The sequence below is a fragment of the Chenopodium quinoa genome, unplaced genomic scaffold, assembly GCF_001683475.1.
Source record: "Chenopodium quinoa cultivar QQ74 unplaced genomic scaffold, ASM168347v1, whole genome shotgun sequence".
Classification (NCBI taxonomy): domain Eukaryota; kingdom Viridiplantae; phylum Streptophyta; class Magnoliopsida; order Caryophyllales; family Amaranthaceae; genus Chenopodium; species Chenopodium quinoa.
This window is the reverse complement of record NW_018742390.1, coordinates 1,786,940-1,806,848: the sequence shown is the minus strand read 5'-3', so window position 1 is coordinate 1,806,848 and position 19,909 is coordinate 1,786,940. Positions and strand designations below refer to the sequence as shown.

Here is a 19,909-nt window from a genome sequence, read left to right as displayed (position 1 = left end):
AAATGAACAATACTACTGATGATATTCTAGCTAAATGTATCTTTTCAATGTATTTTTGACGTACTTAGGACTATTAATGAGCCTGCTCGTCAACTGTTTGAGCTCGACTCGGTTAAAGCTCGATTCGGTATGGCTAAGCTTGAGACTAAACAAGACGATACAAAGCCATGCTAAGTTCGGCTCAAAAAACTCGCACGCGGCTTGAGTTACATTTTTTTTAATAAATATTATATTTATTTTTTTTAATTTAAAATAAGTTAATATAATAAATATTATATTTATTTTTTTAACATTTAAATAAAGTTAATATGTATAACTAGGTTAGTTCCCGTGCCATGCACGGTAATTTTAATAACTATTATTAAACTATCATTATAATCAGTTTTTATGAAAAAAAAAATAAAAAATCTATAAATATAGTAGTTTACAAATTTTGAGCAAAATAAAGGATTACGTAAGATATGTTAGATATAAAACGGTGTTGAAAATTAGTAAAATAAAGGAATTCATAAATTATGAGTTAAGAAATTTTTAATAGCATATAAATATTCGTGTAAAATATATGTCAAATTTTTTTTATTTTAAGTGATTATATCGTATAATATTAGAGAATTATTTTTGTAAATAAATTTTGTTTCTTTAATTAAATTTTATTCAAAAAAAACTAAGAACACACCAGAATGACACGTGTCATTGCCGGTGTGTCTTTTAGTATATAGTTATTGATTGATAACAGCACCCCACTATTATAATTGGGCAATTTGGTAAGTTATCCATTGGTCCAACCCAATAATTTCCTAATTTCTAAACTCCCTAAGCAAACTCAATCACTCACTAATTAATTAGTTGTATTGGCCCTGTTCAAAGTTTAATTTCCTTGCCATTCTACATCTCTATCATTCCACGCCTCCACCTCATCTCTATCGCTCCACCTCCATGGCTCCATTTATCTCCCAATTCCCATCACTGTAACTCGACACCACCTCCCCATATCAACAACTGCATGGCACCGCACCTCTTGTCGCCACCACAGGACGCGCCTCCCACCACCGCGCATCACTACAAATATGGCCACTAACCCTGTCACAACACTTAAGTAATGAAGATTTGTGTAAAGTATCATGAAAGACTGGTTATATGACATGTATTATGTATTTATGGCCTAAATGAGCCTAATATCCAAATCGAGCTTATAACAACCTTGGTTTAGAATTTGAGACGATAACGAACTCGAGCCGATTCCACTTTTGCACTCAAAGCCAAGCTCAATTTTCAAGGCTCCGACAACCCATGAACTCGAGCCAAACTCGAACCCAAACACAAGAGCTCAAGCCGAGCCTACCAGTATTCGGGCTCGGCTCATTAACAACCACATACCTATAATGTATTTTTAAAGTATCTATAATATACCTATAATATATTTTTGATGTATCTATAATGTATGTATCTATATCTGTAGTACATTATTTATGTATCCGTACTTCTCACCTTCTCACAATAAGCATAATTCTTACCAGATCCTAACCCTATATATACATAGTTACATACATAACATGTGAGAGATATGTTGTTAAAATAGTGCTATTAATACCCCAACCCCCCCCCCCCCCCCCCCCCCCCCCTTAATAAAATAAAAAATGAGGTGACGATGTTACTTTAAGGTACTGTTAAGTAGATCTTCACATGCTAATATGCTATGTATACATTCAAATGGTCAAATACTGTAAATTGATTGCTACATAACCAGTAACTCGTATGTCTTCTTTCTAAGTTTATATGAGTGATGTTTTTGGCCACGCATATATCTATTGTAATGCACTGGATTGCCTGATGCATATATTAATGTGAAAGATCATGCTGTCAGCATGTTAGCAGTCACTCCAGTTTAGTATCAGCATCCTTGGCATTTGATTCACCAGTGATTTTTCCATGGTTAGCTATCCAGAAAGTAAGAACACTCGAAGCTGCCACAAACATCACCCTTCGCGGTGCCCACTTCAAACAGGATGCAACACCGATGTGACTAATCCAACGTCCAATCTGCAGAAAAAAATTATGATTCAGGTGAGCTAAAAGATAAAAGATGTGCATCACAAGTCATTAGAGATTAGAACAAAAAATCCTCAGACATCATGACTGCTGTTAGCCTTGAAACTCCAGCCTCTCCACCCACCCCACCCAAAAATTCCCAGTGGAACGGGTGGTGCAAAGGGGAGAGCCACCACACAATACTGCATGTCAGTACACGTACTAACAAAACAAAGGTACTTCCAAGTGTAAGAATGTGACAAAATTCCTACAATCTACTAGCTCTAGGAGGGAATGAAGGTAGTAGAAGTGACCATTCATTTGCATTTAGTTACCAATCCTAGTACCCATTCACTACTCTACACGCAATCACCCACTATTAGTAAACAACCATCTACTTTACGCATGTATCATCAAAGCCACCCAAAAACTACCAATTCATCCATTGAATTAATAGTCTATGTCCCTAAGCAATAAGCATAAAAAAAAAAAAAAAAAAATCAAAACCGACACCACTTCAACTTCAAATTCTTAGTCCAAAAATAATTTGCGGCTGGCAAACATGAATCGTCATAGGATTCGTCCCTGTTAAATATCACCAATCCAATTATAGAGAATTTATTTAAATTTCACCACTTATGATTTCAAGATTTACCCATTTAGCATTCTTCTTAGTAGTAGATTGGATTTTATACTATAATTACTTTTTTGTTAAGTTGGTGGCTTTCAAAGAATTAAGGTCCACAAATGCAATCCCAATGTGACTTAATTTTTTATACAACATCACAATTGAGTTACATAACCATGCCTTAAGTGTTCCTAAATTCCATTTGGTCACTAGTCACCATAGCCTATGATCTATAATCTAACACGACTCTAAATGCACACATCAAGTTCAGTACACCTCAATTCTAAGAGGATACCCACGAAATTTTGGAGCTTTTGTTGATAATTTATGTTATTGTTTAGAAAAAAAGAACTAAAACAAAATAAATAGAGGAAAGGAATATCCCACATTGAAAGATAAGAGCAAGGAATAGAATATGAGAGTTATAAAAACAAACTTTGAATGTCTTAGAAACAATGACTATGGGCACCATTTGGGCTCTTGTTAAATGAGGGCCAAAGATATTAATAGCCCATATTTTTTACTAAGTAAAAAATTTTAATAGCAAGATATTTTAGTTACTTTATCTAAAAAAAAAAATAAAAAAAAAATAAAATAAAATTAATTGCCCCAAAAATCACGCTTAATCATCTTTGTTAGATTCAGCGATTCCAATACAAATTCATCCGTCTCAATTCCCTTGTTAATTCATCTATCCCAATTAAACTTCCTTCTTTAATTCTTCAAATATTCATCTTCCCTTAAATTTGACAATTAATTTTCTTTCTTTAAATAATCTGATCAATAAATTATGAAGTACATATGGAAATCAAAAGGTTTTCCATTTTTAAACTGATTTATAACAATAAAGTATAGTGTTTTAACAGTTCAACTAGCCTTCTAGCCCGTGCAACAGTTTATTCAAGAATATTTGCATAGAAAGATGAATTAGAAAATATCAATAAGTCATTATAGTTATGATGTGTAATTGAAAACATGATTTTAAAAATTAAATTTTTGGAATTTTAATTTTTATGAGGATTAAATAAAGAAGGTGGAGGGACAAAAATTAAAGAGAGAAAAACAAAAGGTTGAATTGAAGAGGGGAGATGAAGATGAAGTGGGCATGGAAGATGAAATATAAGTTTAAAGAAAGAATTAAAGAAAAATAGTGTAATAAAAAATTAATAATGTAAGAAGACATGTGGCATTTGAGTTAGAGAATAAGATATTGAAATGTAATATGGTGGAGACGTGTTTTTCTTGTTTAGAGTTTTTATATACTAAGTATAGATTATCTCCTATATAATCCATATTCTAATTTTTTTCATCCAAAAAAAAAAATAATCAGAATACATTAATTGGGATAAAGCGATAAACTGAAGGTAAATCTTACATTTTTTCAAATTCTATTTGGAAAAAATTCTCATTATTCTACAAGGTTGAACTAAATGGGAAAAAGAAACTAAGAAAAAATATCACTTGAGGATGGATATGTCTTTTAACTTTATTCACAGCTACTACCATTATTTACATTATATTATGTGATTATTATAATATTTGTTTTGCTTAATACTTTAATTATGCCTACTAACATTAGAAGGTTAATACATGGTTCAACTTGTATTCTGTTACTATTATTTTTAGTAATAAGATAAATATAAAAAAATTATTTTTTAAATTATAAAGGGCCCAAATTATATTTTAGAGCAGGACCAATATATATATATACATATATATATATATATATATATATATATATATACTACCTCTTTTAACTATTATTTGCAACAAAGGAATATTATATATCTCACAAATAATACCCCTTTGTTGCAAATAATAGTTAACGGAGGTAGTGTATATATATATATATATATGGAGGGATCCGATGAGAATAGGTCTATATGTGAGAATTCATACTTATATGAGAATTAAAGATGGGCACGAGCCGTGCCGGCACGCGGGCGGCACGGGCCCGACACGATTCCGGCACGGGGAACGGCACAGCGGCCCACCTGTGGGTCGTGGGCCGTGAACAAAATTTTGGATTTTGGCACGAGCACGGCAGGCGACGCGGTGGCTGGCACGTGGGCCGGCACGCCAGCACGGCACGGCACGGTACAAAGCCCGTCAGGCACGGCACGAAGCCAGTGCCATAGCCGTTGGAAACTAGCCGTTTTCCAACAGCTATAATAACGGCTAGTTTTTGCAATTTTCCCACCCAAATTCCCTATAAACACCCCATTTCTTCCTCCAAATTTTTCACAATTCATCTCTTCTCTCTTATTCTCTAATTTTCTTACTCTCTAATTTCTACAAAGGCTACAATCTTACTCTCTTTTGTGAAAAGAAAGAAAAAAAAATCGTACTCTCTTATAAATTTTACATTTTTACTATTATTACTTTTATTAGTCTACTAAAAAAAAATGTTATATTTACATTCGGGAAATTATAAATTTGGGAAATTTTAAGTTCGGGAAATTATAAATTTGGAAAAGCATTGAAGCGTCATTGTAAGATCTAACTCTACTTTATTTTAATTGTTACTGTTATTGTTATTGTTATTGTTATTGTTATTATTGTTTTCTTGGAACAACTTAATTATATAAAAACTACTTTCTATTTTTATAGTGGATAATTTAGATTGTTAGTGAAATCTGTCTTAGGCGGGACTTGGGCTCTGGACAACGTTGTTCCTAACTTCTCCTACTTGGGATCTCATTGACCTAAGTAATCTACTATTATTATAACTATTTTTGAAAACTTAATTTGTATAAAAACTACTTACTAATTCTTATTGCTATTGTTATTATTATTGTTGTTAATTGTTATTATTATTGTTATTGTTAATTTGTTATTGTTATTTGTATTATTATTGTTGTTGTTATTTTTAAATATCATGGCATCAAACCCGAACACTTCCTCCTCCTCTAGAAAAGTCAAGTCAAAACGTAGGGAATCATCAAACCCAAACACTTCAATGGCCCCCTAACACCGTTCCCGTGCTTAACATGCCCTTTCACTCCCCTAACATGCCCTTTCCAAACACTTCCACCCCTTTCTTTCATCCCCAAACCACGGGAAGGTATGAACAAATGGATGATATGGCTCATTGGACTATGCCTAGTTCGGAATTTCAACAAACACAATTCTCACCTCATTTATACGGATCACAACATGAATTTTCAATTCCTAATACCCAAGGTAGCCAAACACAAGCCTCCGGGTCGAGTGAACAATCCACCCAAATTCCTAACACCCAAAATCCTAACATATTACAGTGGTGTGCCGAAGAGGAATTTGCTCAAACCAACCGAAAGAGTGAAGTTTGGGCACATTATCAATTAAGTAAAAATGGAACCAAAGCCCGGTGTCGGACTTGTGGTAAAATTTTCTCGGTCGATACCAAGGGAGGGACGAGACACCTTAGTAGACATTCAAAAAAATGTGGTGGACCATCTAATGATCCAACCCAACCCAAAATTTCTCAATTCCATCCACAAGGCTTCATTTACAATTACGAGAGAGATAGGGATGAACTTGGGATAATGATTGTACATGCCGAACAACCTTTTCTTTTCGCAGAAAATGATGCCTTCAACAACTACATTAACCGAGCACTACAACTAAAACACAAAAAAAAATCTCCCGAAAAACCGTTCGATCTGCTGCCATGAAGAATTATCTAGAGTATAAATTGAAATTAGTAAATGAATTGGCTAATCTTCCTAGTAGAGTTTCTTTAACCGCCGATGCATAGGATGGTGGATACGGACTTCACTATTTATGTGTTACTTGTCATTGGTTAGATAATGATTGGTTGTTACAAAAAACGCATCATTCATTTCAAAATGCTTGAATACCCTCATACTGGTCTTAACATTTCACATCATTTAATGGAAGCCATTGATACATATAGTCTTAGGGATAAAATCATGTCTATGACTTTCGATAATGCAACTTCTATGACATAAGTGCAAATTTGGTCAAATCCCAATTGACCGATGTTATATTAGATGGAGATTACTTCATGTTAGATGCATTTGTCATGTTCTTAACTTATGTGTGAAGGATGGGACACAAGCAATTGGTCCATTTTATCACAAAATAAGGAATGCTATTATGTCTATTAATAGCTCTAACTTGAGATATCAAAAATGGAAAGGTTTTTGCAGGCAACAACGGATAAAGACCATAAAAATAGCACCGGATTGTCCAACTAGGTGGAACTCCACCTATGAAATGTTGAGTCGGGCAATCGAGTACAAGGTTCATTTAACACTTTTTTACAATATGAAATTTCCACAATGTGCTTTACTAGAAGATGATTGAGTTAATTGTGAAAAATATATGCAGTTTTTACAATTACTATATGGTATGACACATTGTTTTTCTTCTGTATATAATCCTTGTTTCCATTCTTTTCTTAGCAATGCATGTTTACTTGCACAACTTTTTGCGAAACATCGATCACAACATGATTATCGTGGATATCTTCCATCCATGGAAGAAAAATAGCGTAAATATTATACCGATATTCCTATGATTTATATTTTTGCTTCTATTTTAGATCCTAGGCAAAAATATGATGGCACTTTTTTATTAATTAATATTTATTATAGTAACATGATTTTTGAAGATGATGTTGAAAATTTTAAAAATAAGGTGACTAATGAGTTTTTTTTCTTTATATAGAGTTTATGAAAGTAAATATGGAACCGTGTCTCGATTTGCCCCTTCTCAAACATCCAAAAATGTAAGTAAACGGGCCAAAGATTTATTTGCACAAGCTGCTAACATGATGTCCAAGTTTTCAAGTATGGAATCATCATCAAGTAAGAGAACACAAAGCGATGTTTCGGAGTTGCAAATGTACCTAAGTTACGACTTCATGAAAGGCATGGACGATGAAGAGAAGTTTGGCCTCGACATCCTTGATTGGTGGAAATCACAAACCGTGAAACATCCAATTTTGTCGGCAATGGCTCATGATATTTTTGCTATCCAAGTCTCCTCCGTTGCCTCCGAAAGAGCTTTTAGTGCGTCGGGACGAGTTTTAGACGATAGAAGAACAAGACTAAAACCCGAAACACTTAAAATGTGTGTTTGCTTCAAGGATTGGTTGGATGCCGAAACTCGTTCTCAAGATCGTACTTATGCACAAAACGACGACGACGATGAAGGAATGTCGACTTCTTTTAGTTCTCATACTTCTCAATCAACTCAATTGGCCGATGAACTTGAACCACAAGGAGACGAAGATGAAGATGAAGACGAAGATGAAGACGAAGGCGAAGACGACCAATAATAATTACATTATTACATATTTACATTATACACTATTGTATAATTTTTGTATTATCGAACTTCTTATTCCGTATAATAAATGAAGTTATTCATACACTATTGTACGATTTTTAATTATAATTAATTATTTTGTATTATTGAATTATCGTACCGGCTACCGTCATATAATAAAATAAGTTATTCTTCAATTTTTTGTGTTTTCGGATTATCGCACTCGTATGTTTTTTTTATTATATGCATTGTTGTTTTTTGCTAAATTAATAAAATTGTTTTTATTTGTTTATATAAACTTAAACATAATTAGATAAATGATTTGTATAACCTATATTAAAATAAAGTTGTTCAAAAAATCTAAACAAAATATATTAACATTAACATAAACATAAATTAATCACATAAATTAAGTTGTACTAAAAAAAATATATATCGTTATTTTTCATTTATTAAAAAAAAAAAAGGCACGGTTTGGCCCGCGGCTCGGCACGGCACGACCCGTTGCCCATGTTTAATGAGAACTGATCTCTAATTTAGAACATATGAGTTAAAATTTAGAACATGTGACTCAAATTAAAATTTAGAACATAAGAGTAATAATTTAGAACATTTGTGTGAGTGATAATTTAGAACATCTGATTTAATAATTAGAACAAGCAGGGGCGAAAAAAAAAAAGTTAAATTTTACTCTTATGATTTTAGAAGCCAGGATTTTCAAGTCCCGAGGGCCGGACTGTTAGTAAAAAAAATTGAAAAAAATAAAATGCACTAATAATTTATTGTTACTAAACAAAGAGTTAAATTTACTCTTATAATTTTTCATAATAGCAAAATCATCACTAAAGATTCAACACTAAAATTTACTCTTATTAACTTTTCTATATTAAAAAAAAATAATAATAAATAAAAAAATAAAAAAAAATTCTAGTGTTTTTTATTTCATGATATCAATACAAAAACAATAATTTTCAAATAAACTAGCATATAACCCTAAAAGTTTGATATTTCATATTAAATGTAAGCAATTAGCCTAAAGTTCCACTCAATTGACAAAAAAGTTAGCCAAATCTATTAAATTAAATAATATAAATATATTAATAAAAAATTAAAAAAAATTAAAAAAAATAATAAAAAAAACTTGTTTGGGATAGGATTTGATTCCAACTCCCTCAGGAAAAAACACCACTCCTTAACCAACATAACAAGCCTTGTTTACAGGAATTCTCAAGAGTGTTCTAAATTTTTACTCGTATGTTCTAAATTTTAAATTTGATGTTCTAAACTTTTCCTTAGGTGTTCTAAATTAAATCAAATGTTTTAATTTAGTACTCACATGTTCTAAACCATAAATTAGTTAAGTTCGATGTCATAAATTTTAAATAACTTGTTCCAAAATTTTAAATTGTATGTTCTAAATTTTAAAACGTGTCTTTTAAGATTTTTAATTATATGTTCCAAATTTTAAAGCGTATGTTCATAATTCTTTACTCACACTTTTTATATTCTATATCAGTTTGTTCTAAATTTTTATTCACATGTTCATAATCTTAAATCATATATCTAAATTTTACTCATATGTTTAAAATTTCATAAAGCAAATTTTATAAATTTTTAATCACTTGTTCGAATTCTTAAATCAGATGTTCTAAACATATTACTCACACAAATGTTCTAAATTATTACTCATATGTTCAAAATTTTTATTTGAGTCACATGTTCTAAATTTTAACTCGCATGTTCTAAATTTTAACTCACATTTTCTAAATTTTTGCTCACATGTTCTAAATTTTAAATTAGTTCTCGTATAACTATAAATTCTCACATATGGACCTATTATCACCCGATCCCTCACCTATATATATATATATATATATATATATATATATATATATATATATATATATATATATATATATATATATATATATATATATATATATATATATAATATATATATATATATATATATATATATATATATATATATATATATAAGTTTAAAAACCGTCATCTACCCAAAAAGGCCTAATACATATATAAGGCCAAAAACCTTCAATTATCCAACGAGGCCTTATGCATACATGCCAATAGGGAGGAGGAAATCGTTGAAAAGGAAAAAGTGCAAAACAAAGGGGAAACTATGAAAAAGAAGGTGGAGAACCCAGAACACGAAGAGGGCCAAGGCCATGAAGGGAAAGTACATACACTATGTTCCCCTCAACGAAACGACGAAACATATGGGAGTCTAAGAACAATTGAAATAACTTCAAGCCTTGTCTTTCAAATTTGGCATGAGGTTTACTGGAAAAGTAGGCGATGAGGTAAGTTGATTTCTTGCTCTTTTTGTTTTCAAGCACTTACCCTCAATTACTTTATTTGTTCTCTGCCCCACTAAAGCCCCATCACTGTTCTTTTTATTTTATCTTTTTTGCTATTATTTTCTTTTGTCTTGATTAATTTTCTAGGCCCGCAATAATTAATTTCGTAATTATAAACAACTAACAATTAATCTTTTATAGTTCTTAGCTCTTTACTTTAGCTTAGTATTGAGATCATTATTCTTTCTCTGATTGTGTTCAAGGAGGTAATCCTCCCTATCATGTATTTTGTGCAAATTCTTGGATAGATGTTAATTTAACCTCTTCTATATTTCATTTCTATGTTGCATTAACCTTTCACTTGTTGTAGCAATTATAAGATTACTCCCACATTAGCAAGTTTTATCCCATGTAAAGTGGTCAACCAAGAAGCATACCCTTGGTGCACTTTAGACCTCGGCGATAAGGTGATAAGGTCTTATGTTGAATAAAATTAGAAAAACTTGTCAAAAATAACACCACCATTTTGCAATCTTCTAATAATAGAACGACCTTTGGATTATTTTAAAATAAAACGGCCTTTAACATCTGCCAAAAATAGAACAAAAAACCTGTAACGTGTTGTATATGTTACATTTGACATTGGTTAAAATACTTTTAATTTATTTTCACATTTTTTTAATAATAATGATTTTAAAAAATAAAACCTAAATTAAAAAAACTAAAACTAAAAACAAAACTGAAATTTAAAAAAGGAAATCCCTCCCTCTTGCCAGCAACAACCCCACCAAGCCACCACCACCCGACATCACCACCGGCGACCAAAGCCCCCCTACCTGACACCGGTGATACCCCATCCTAACCTAGAGCTCGACCATCCAGCGCCCCTCACCCCCCTAAACCACCTTCCCCCCACTCTAAATTCCCTCTCCTTCCCCTCGAAAACACTCCTCTCCTTGTCGGACGGCGACCAAACTCACTCCCCTGTGCCAGCAAATTTGTTTATCCCCTCCGACCGTCTCCACCCACTTCCCCCTTGAACCAGCATCTGAAAATCCTAAAACCCCAAAATTGAGTATTGGTTTTAGGGGTTTTGGACTTTTTGGAGGTGGTTAAAGGGGGGAAGGGGGTGGAGACAGCCTTCGGAAGGGCGAAACCGCGAAATTGGTTTGTCGGCACAATGCACGTGGTTTGGCGCTAGCTGGTGGGGAGAGGAGGGTTTTCAAGGGGAGGGAGGAGGGTTTTCGAGGTGAAGGAGGAGGGTTTTAGGGCGGAGGAAGGTGGTTTGGCGGGGTAGGGGCCTGGGGCTCTAGCCGCCGGCGATTATGGGGAGGCCTGGTGGTGGGGGCGGCTGCCAGCACGGGGGAGGGAGCTTTTTTTTTCTTTTACGGTTTTTTTTAAAAAATTCTTAAATAAATTGACTAATGATATTGTGACACGTGTCACTGGTAACCTATTTAACAAGTCCAACAAGCTACGTTCTATATTTGGCATATGTATATCAAAGGTCGTTTTATTTTAAAATAATCCAAAGGTTGTTCTATTCTTGGAAGACGGGTGAAAGATGGTGTTATTCTTGGAAAATTTTCCATAAAATTATTAAGCTTTACATTAGCAAAGCATAAGGAGAAAAAACTATTTCCCATTGTTAACTCATTCAGTTTTGTCAAAAATGAATGTAAGTAAATCACTTCATAGAATATGGATGCACAAGAATAAAGTTACTCCCTCTATTTCTTTCTAAGTGCCCCTGTATCGGACATTTGCACAATTTCCATACAGCACTAATAAAGTTAGTCATCTCAAATATATAATTTTTGAATATAAAATTTTTATAACTTATTCTTCTTGATTATTAAAGATAGGTCAAAATTCAGCATTGGCACATATACCGGTCAAACTAAAGTACTTATTTGAAACAGAGCGAGTGCCAGTTAAAGGAATGTGGGAGAATGGAAAAAGGTATAGTGAAGATAGTCTACCTCACTCCTTGAGTTAATATCCCAAGCATGCAAGCTTCCATCACCTGAACCTGGACAGAAAATTTAACATAGCATTTATCCCTAGGGATTTACATCGAGCTAGAAAAGCCAACAATAGAGTTCACATATAGAGAGGTTTAGAGTGACATATGGAAGGCAAACGAAAAAGTTCAAGCATAGTGATCAGTGCTTAGGAACCAAAACAAAAGTAATGGAAAGATTCATAGATCAACAGCACAGATTGGCTTATATATATATATATATATATATATATATATATATATATATATATATATTGAAGCAGCATACTTTATCATAGTGTACAGCATTTTTCCATATAGTGCCAAGGAAAAGGAATACAAACCTGCAACAACGTATTGTCCATCTGGAGTGAATGTTGCTTCTATCGTTGTGTTATGTGAAGGCTCTAAGCTGAATCCACAGCGCTGCATGAGAAAAAAATTTAGACTAAAATATTTCTCATGAATTAAGCTCTCTCTGTAGAGTGTGCAGGAGCGATGAAACAAGAATTCATAGAAGCTCGAGTTTATATTGGAAGGTAATGTAATGAGCCAAACACAAATGAAATAATCAGCTAAGATAAAAGTAACCTTTTCCCCAGCATATGCATCAAGGACATAGACATTATTATTTGTGGTTGTCAAGAGCATAGATTTTCCATCATTACTAAATTTTATGTCACAGACTTCCGCAGTATCTCCACCAACTAGAAAGGTATCAAAAGGACCCTACATAGAAAGTCTAAAAATCATTATCAGTTACAAATATAAAGAATTTGCATGCTAGTGTCTAGGTTATATGGTGCCACACCTTATCATAGGAGCGTGAATCAAACAATTTAACAGCACCCCCTTCCATTGCAACTGCAAAAACAAGTCCTTGCTGATCATATGCAACTGCTGGTCTTCCCCGCAACCTTAAAATCCCCTGAAAACCATACAAGTTCAAACGAAATCATAACAATTCCCATATCAATAAAAATTTTACTAACTGAAATGCACGTAAAGTTTAAGAATTATTATGCACTTAATAAATGTATCACCTTTTAAATCATACGAAGTATGCTTTAGCAGGAACTTAATTTAGAATTTAAAAATTGGGCTAATAAATATGTTGCCATGTTTGTTAGTTATTACATATGCTTGATCTTCATGACTTCACCTTCAAACTCTTCTAAGTGAAATGCATGTAAAACAACATTGTAATTAGCACCTTTAGAATCAAACCTCAATGTGATTCTTTTAAAAGCTTCATGCCTATTGGATAGCACAATGGCATTATGTATAACAATAAATTGTCGTAAAACTTGAGGAGAGATGATGTTATGAGGAAATGTGTACAAACCATGGTATATTTCTTCTATAATGTGTTGAGGGAATTGTAGGTGTTAATATCAGAATTTCAAAACCTTGTGACAACCACGGTACATCCAAAAAAAAAAAATAGGGGGTACTTTTGACTTTTACATGGGTACATTTAAACGTTTCAGTTTTCAGTCTAACACTTGCTTTCATATGATCCTATCTAGTACCGGTTTTTGATTACTGGAGGGACTCCACAAACAAAAAACAATTCTATATATCAGTGTTACTCAAAGGCATAGCCAAAAGTCATCTCCCAACAATGCCTCAATGGCTCAATCACATTTTTAGGTTTATCAAACGATACCCATGATTGAGAATAGATTAGGCTCAATTGATGTGGTTGTAGTGACAGAGGATGAGAACATTGGTCGCTACCTTTGGCAATCTTGTTTGCAATGAGCAGCGACCTAGATTGGGTTTATTCTGCAATATGGGATGAACGAACACAATGGTCCTGATACCTTTGTTCTAGACCCTAAGTACTCCTTAACAACCCCCATACTGATAATGAACCAAAAAGTTAAAATTAATAAGAGTTTTGCATATTAAACAACAGTGAAGGACCTTGTGCATTCACTGATAAGCAAATATTTATGTGTAAGACCTGAGACAAGGTTAAGTAAAATAAATAATGATGCAGCAAAACTCCGCATGTCAAAGAAAATCAAAGATCTATTTTGGCTTACATGGAATGTATGACATCCAAACAGCGTTAAATAAGGTTTGATCTTAGGATCAACAAGTAATTAGATTTTTTACAAAAATCCATCTTTGATACTTATTAGTTGTGATTTCTTCATCAAACAATAACAAAAAAAATTTTAAAAATATTATCACCTGGACACTAGTTGAGATGTAATATGGAATGTAACTACATATTCAAAACCCTCATTAACATTGGCCATTATCAACAATACAAGTGCTGTTGATAGACGACAAGATGGGATTAGAATTTATTTCATAAAATTCACACCTTTGTTTTGCCAAAATATAAACTAAAGGATGGGAGATTCTCATGACCTAAGCCATTGTGAAAAAAAAGCGTCAGAGCCCTAAAGTATGCAGTACACTTGAAATAGAAATTTATGTGAAAAATTCGAATAATCATTTCAAATTACATGGTGTAAATTGGCAATTGGCAAAGACAACCACTACACTGTCATTTTCCCATTAGGTTCCATTCACTTATTTAAGCTTATTTAACAAAAAAGTACATCGGATCGTCAGCAAATTAATGGTGCACGTACGAGCACTAAGCTTGGTGCTCAAACTTTGAATTTATCAAAGCGCATATCATTCAAGTTTCATAAAAAAGAGTTCAAATTGAATTTCAAGGATACGATACACCCACAACCACAAATGAGGCATTGTTTGCAGTAACACCACCAAAAAAAAAAAATAATAGTAGAATAAAATAAACACACTACCAATTGAGGTTCACCAAAGAACCTACCATTTACAATTGATCAAGATGGCATCCAAATGAAATTCTAGTGGCAGGTGATATGCCTCCAACCACACTTGCATTTAAGTGAGATTCATTAATATTTGTGAAATAAAAGTAAATATTTGTAAAATGCACTACATAAACTTGATGAAATATTATTACTGAAGATTGATGAAATGCACTACATAAATATTTGTGAATAAAAGTAACTATTGATGAAACAATCAAATTAGATCCACTAATGAACCATATACAAATTCGAAAAGTGCACACAAACTTGTAAGTTATAGAAATTTGGATTTCAAAAGCTACATTCAGCTCGCCTAACTTAAAAGAATATTAGAATATGGATATAATCAAATTCTATGGAGTTTCATAGTAAAGAAAGTTAAACTCCATATAAAGATTTGTCAATTAAGCTATAAGCTATAAGCTCAACAAAATTTCTCCCACTATCATTGATGTATATCATCTTTATTATAGGCATAAAAACAAATTTTGAAGATAGCAAAGATAAACATCATAGCACCTTAGCCAGATGAGGTAGGCCTAACTGAATTACACAGAACATAGTTTCTCTAATTCAACCGAATTGGAAATTGTTCACACATAGCAAAACAACACTCAATTAATTAATTACTTAATTATATAACAATGAACTTGCAATGGAAAAGAAGTATTCTCTAGATTTAATAACAACAGCAGTCACTAAAATCTTTTTCGATATAGACTATAGAGAACATAAAAATATATGTTTACAAAGGTTAGAGTCCTACCTGGCAGGAATTTACTCGAAGATCCCATATTCTTACGCTGTGGTCAAGGGAACCAGACATAAAGCTATCATTGATTGGTGACATGCACAAGGAAACAATTCTGCAAAATACACCAGCAGATATTAGTAATCCAAGGCATTTCAACTTCCACAGTGAGATAACATAGAAATGGTAGTACAAGAATATTTCCAAGACTTCACAGTCAAAGGTCCACAACACCCAATATGATTCAAAGAGAAAATCAAGCAAGAGATCAACAAGGATCCAACAGTAGAGGCCATTTATATAGTTAACAACAAATTCGTGTGACGATATTCAAACCTTTCTTTATGGCCTTTAAAATAACGAAGACAGCGATTATCATACATGGAAAGATATCGTAGGGATTCTGCAAGAAAGAAGCAAGAGCACATTTACATAGTATTCAGACAGCAAGCAGTGAAGCCTGCACATGATTGAAACAGAACATAGTCGAGAAACAATAGTAACTGAACTTGCCTCCTGTTGAATCAAGGTTATACTTGGAGGAACAAATCACCGAGCTAGGGTGGTGGGTGAAGCATATCCGATCAGCACCTTGTTTTTTATGATATGTGGTCTTCAGAAGTCTGGAAATCATTACATTTAAATCAGTGAATCAACAATATATTAGCTTAAAAACTAGGCATTCCATTTAATGAATTAACTAAATTTTATAACAACATGTTCATTGATAATAGGTTGCCATTATCAAGGTATGTAAGAAGCACATATGAGAAAGAACAGTGGAAGGTAGTAATTGAGATGCTTAATAGCTTAGCATCATTAAGTTCAGTTTTATCTCGAACAGTGGACTCACTTGGCACTAACAATGTCATAAAGTCGAACTGAATCATCATCACTGGCAGTAACCAACAGATCACTTGTTCGATGGAAATCGATTGAGTTTATCTTTCCACCCTGCAAAGAATAATTATTTGGTGATGACAAAGATGTCACAAAAAAAAAAAAAAAAAAAAAAAAAAAAAAAAAACAAAACATGTGATGCTTCATGTAAGCTCTTAAGAATCTTTCCCACTATTCCTATTTTAGTAGATTATTGTTAAACATTGGCATGTCTCATACTTTATGAAATAAAACTATTTAGTATCATGAATAATTTTGCAGAACTCTAGCTATCTGTTGTATGTGGGACAAAATACTTGGAATCCATAGAGTGATTTAGCAAATATGAGTTAGAGTATATTTAAGACATTTCATTAAGAGCCAAAAGGGTCTAGGAAGTCACTTATTGGAACTAGGCAACACAAGTCAGCAACTTTTGGCTTCCATGCAGGTCCCAATGATACATCTCGGACTAACCGTCGGACTATTTAGAAGTATTCAACATAGAGAGATCAACATTTTGCATGATCCTAATATTTTCATGGATCAATTGCTGAAAACTAGGAAAATATATGTCGGCAAGCAAGGCTACACATGCAGACATCAATGATATAACTTGGACTATTCAAAGTATCAACATTGCACTTTGGACTATTCAAAAGTGTAAAACTTTCAGATATTTTTGGATGGTTCAAGCTTTTGTATAAATTTGTATTATTTTTCAAGGATCTTACCTTAGTGTTAATATCCATTTGAATGAGTAAAATAATTATTTAACAAGTGTACATAAATACAGACTGAAAGTCTAGCATCTGCTCACATTTGATTTCTGAACACTTTCTCTGTCCCTAAATTTTAAAGCTATTGTAATAGAATCATAGTCTACAGTCAAGCTGTCTCCATGCAACATGGGACTAGTTTCACTGTTGATATTGCACCTACAGAAGTGCTAATTTTTAAAAAATATAGCATTACCTTCATGGAAATAGCGCTCATATTCATGAATGAAAATCTCATAGCTAACTGGCCCTAAACTAAAGAAAGATAGAACATGGCAAAAGATTTGAAAACAAAAACAAATGGCCTTCATGCCTACAACCATGAACCAGCTTTGTATCACCTTAGAGTCTTAGACAACAAAATTTGGAAAGATTAAGTTGAAATCAACAAAGCAAGAAAGAGCTCTCCCATTTAAACATTTAAGACTACACTCATTCATCCAGATGACATAGCATTATCGTAGAACATTTAGGTTAAGAGCTATATGCTAACACAGTGTCGTAGTAGAGGGAATAAGAACAATGAAGTAGAGAACGAAGATCAAGGATCGCCAATACTACAGCTAATATGCCTGATTATCATGGTTGGGGCAGACACATGTTTTCAAGAAGGGTATGGTTCACATAATTGTTGAGTAAACTTGTACATTCAACATGAATAAAAGGAGCAGAACTCTATTCCTATCTACATACAAATCTTACAAGAGCAGGATATTGTGGACCAAGGCACAAACATGGAAATTTGATAGCAACTTCTATGATGTTCTAACTTATGTGAGGAATGGCAAACTGAAAAGTCACTAGCTAAATCAATGCCAAAGTATTATGTACTGCGTTGAGGTAGTGAACTAAGCCAATTAAAAAGTAATCACTAATTCTTAAGATTCAACTTCATTCCAAATGGAGTCATCTTAAATGAACATTGTCATGTAATCATTTTCAACTGTCTTGCCTTCTGGTACATTTGATAATGACATGTTTTCTGGAGGGAGCCCTTATTTATCGACAAAACAGATGTTGTTTATCAAAGGGCAAAATTGGAGTATTCTGGGGTAGAAATGGGTAAAACTGCTTACCATTTCTACCCCGAAACATTTGTTTATGAAGATGAAAAACTTGGATTTTCTTTGTTTTCTGCTTTTTCTTATAGTTATTCCTCATTGGTAACCAGCAAATTTAGTGATTAAATTTACAAGCCTAATTTTTCAAATAAAACTTTTCAAAACCATTGAATTTATTACACCAACAACACCTTAGAGAATCAAAAGCATATTTCAAGCAGCAAATCATAATGCATTACATCCAATAAAAAAAAATCAGCACTCAAATTGAAAAAAATTAAATAGGAAATTACAACAACAAAAAAATGCAGACAAAAATCAAACATCATAACATATTGAAAATTAAAACAATTTCATAATCAAGTAACTGAATAACACGGGACTTGAAGTGTAAAAATTGAAAGAATATGAAGGAGTTAAAGTAGTTATAAACTCACAAAGTCTGAGAAGACGGCGCCAATGGACATGGTGCGCACAATATCGTCATCAAGCTGATTGAGAGACATAATCACCATTAACGTTGAAGAGAGTAAATGCAGTAAGTTTCGTTTGGGCCGGTAGTGTTAGCAAAGCAAAAGCCAAGCAGCACCAGAAAACCTCGAGAAAATAAGGCTGAGTAACAACTCCAAGAAATCAAGGGCTAATTTCGTCTTATCAACATAGCAGTTAGGGGTAGTATTGTAAGTATACCCAAATGTAGCGAAGAAAAGAAAATCACATTTAGAGATTTGGTCTAACTGAAGCTACCACATTCCGAAAATGGTGTCAATATCCTGTTGAAAATCCTATTTCCTATTGAAAACCCTAATTCGTATGCAAAGGAATTCAAACCACTTGCGGTGGATTTAATGAAATCGAAGTAAAACACTGCGCTTTAGTATTAACAAAGTATTGAATTAACAGTAAATATGAACAGGCCCTAAGGTGTTGTCCAATTAGCATTGCGACTTCATTGAACTCTAGTATTGAATTGTTAAACTTCTTACACGATCATTTTCATCTCTCTATTAGGGTCGAGCAATAGAAAATCTTGCGTAACTGGCATTATATTCAATATAGTGACCCTTATTTTCAACATAGTAACTTTATTTTTATCATAGTAACTTTTTTAAAAAATTAAGTGATTTTTAATGTTATTAGGAACTTAAAGTACGACATTATTGTAGGTTATATTTCAAGTCATTCTACACTTAAACCCCATTGTGATCATACACTTAAATATGATGGCATCTAAAGGGAAGGAAGCTAGAATAAAAGAGTCGCCAACAAGTTTTAGGAACTTGTAAACCGTTCACAGGGTGAAGGTTACACCCAACGATCCATGAGATTAAGGATGACAATCTAGTCCGGATCCGACCCTA

The 19,909-nt window shown here is 33.0% G+C and overlaps 1 protein-coding gene across 1 annotated transcript; it reads right to left on the bottom strand.

The window, feature by feature from the left end:
- Positions 1-1,684: 1,684 nt before the first annotated feature.
- On the bottom strand, positions 1,685-19,183 carry LOC110699986 (protein ANTHESIS POMOTING FACTOR 1-like). Its single transcript, XM_021877475.1, has 10 exons — positions 18,986-19,183; positions 16,683-16,783; positions 16,343-16,452; positions 16,166-16,232; positions 15,845-15,944; positions 13,068-13,184; positions 12,848-12,985; positions 12,601-12,682; positions 12,237-12,286; positions 1,685-2,040 (listed from the first exon to the last, which is right to left on the bottom strand). The coding sequence occupies exons 1-10, from the start codon at positions 19,061-19,063 to the stop codon at positions 1,876-1,878; spliced, it is 1,008 nt and encodes a 335-aa protein (XP_021733167.1). The 5' UTR covers positions 19,064-19,183; the 3' UTR covers positions 1,685-1,875.
- Between the last annotated feature and the right edge of the window lie 726 nt (positions 19,184-19,909).

Bases quoted from the DNA above. Each gene is read 5' to 3' on its own strand.
- LOC110699986 (XM_021877475.1), bottom strand. From the start codon at position 19,063: ATGGTGATTATGTCTCTCAATCAGCTTGATGACGATATTGTGCGCACC. The intron at 16,233-16,342 runs GCAAGTTCAGTT...TCTTTCTTGCAG, and splicing joins TAACCTTGATTCAACAGGAG to AATCCCTACGATATCTTTCC. The intron at 12,683-12,847 runs GTTACTTTTATC...TTTCTCATGCAG, and splicing joins ATGCATATGCTGGGGAAAAG to CGCTGTGGATTCAGCTTAGA.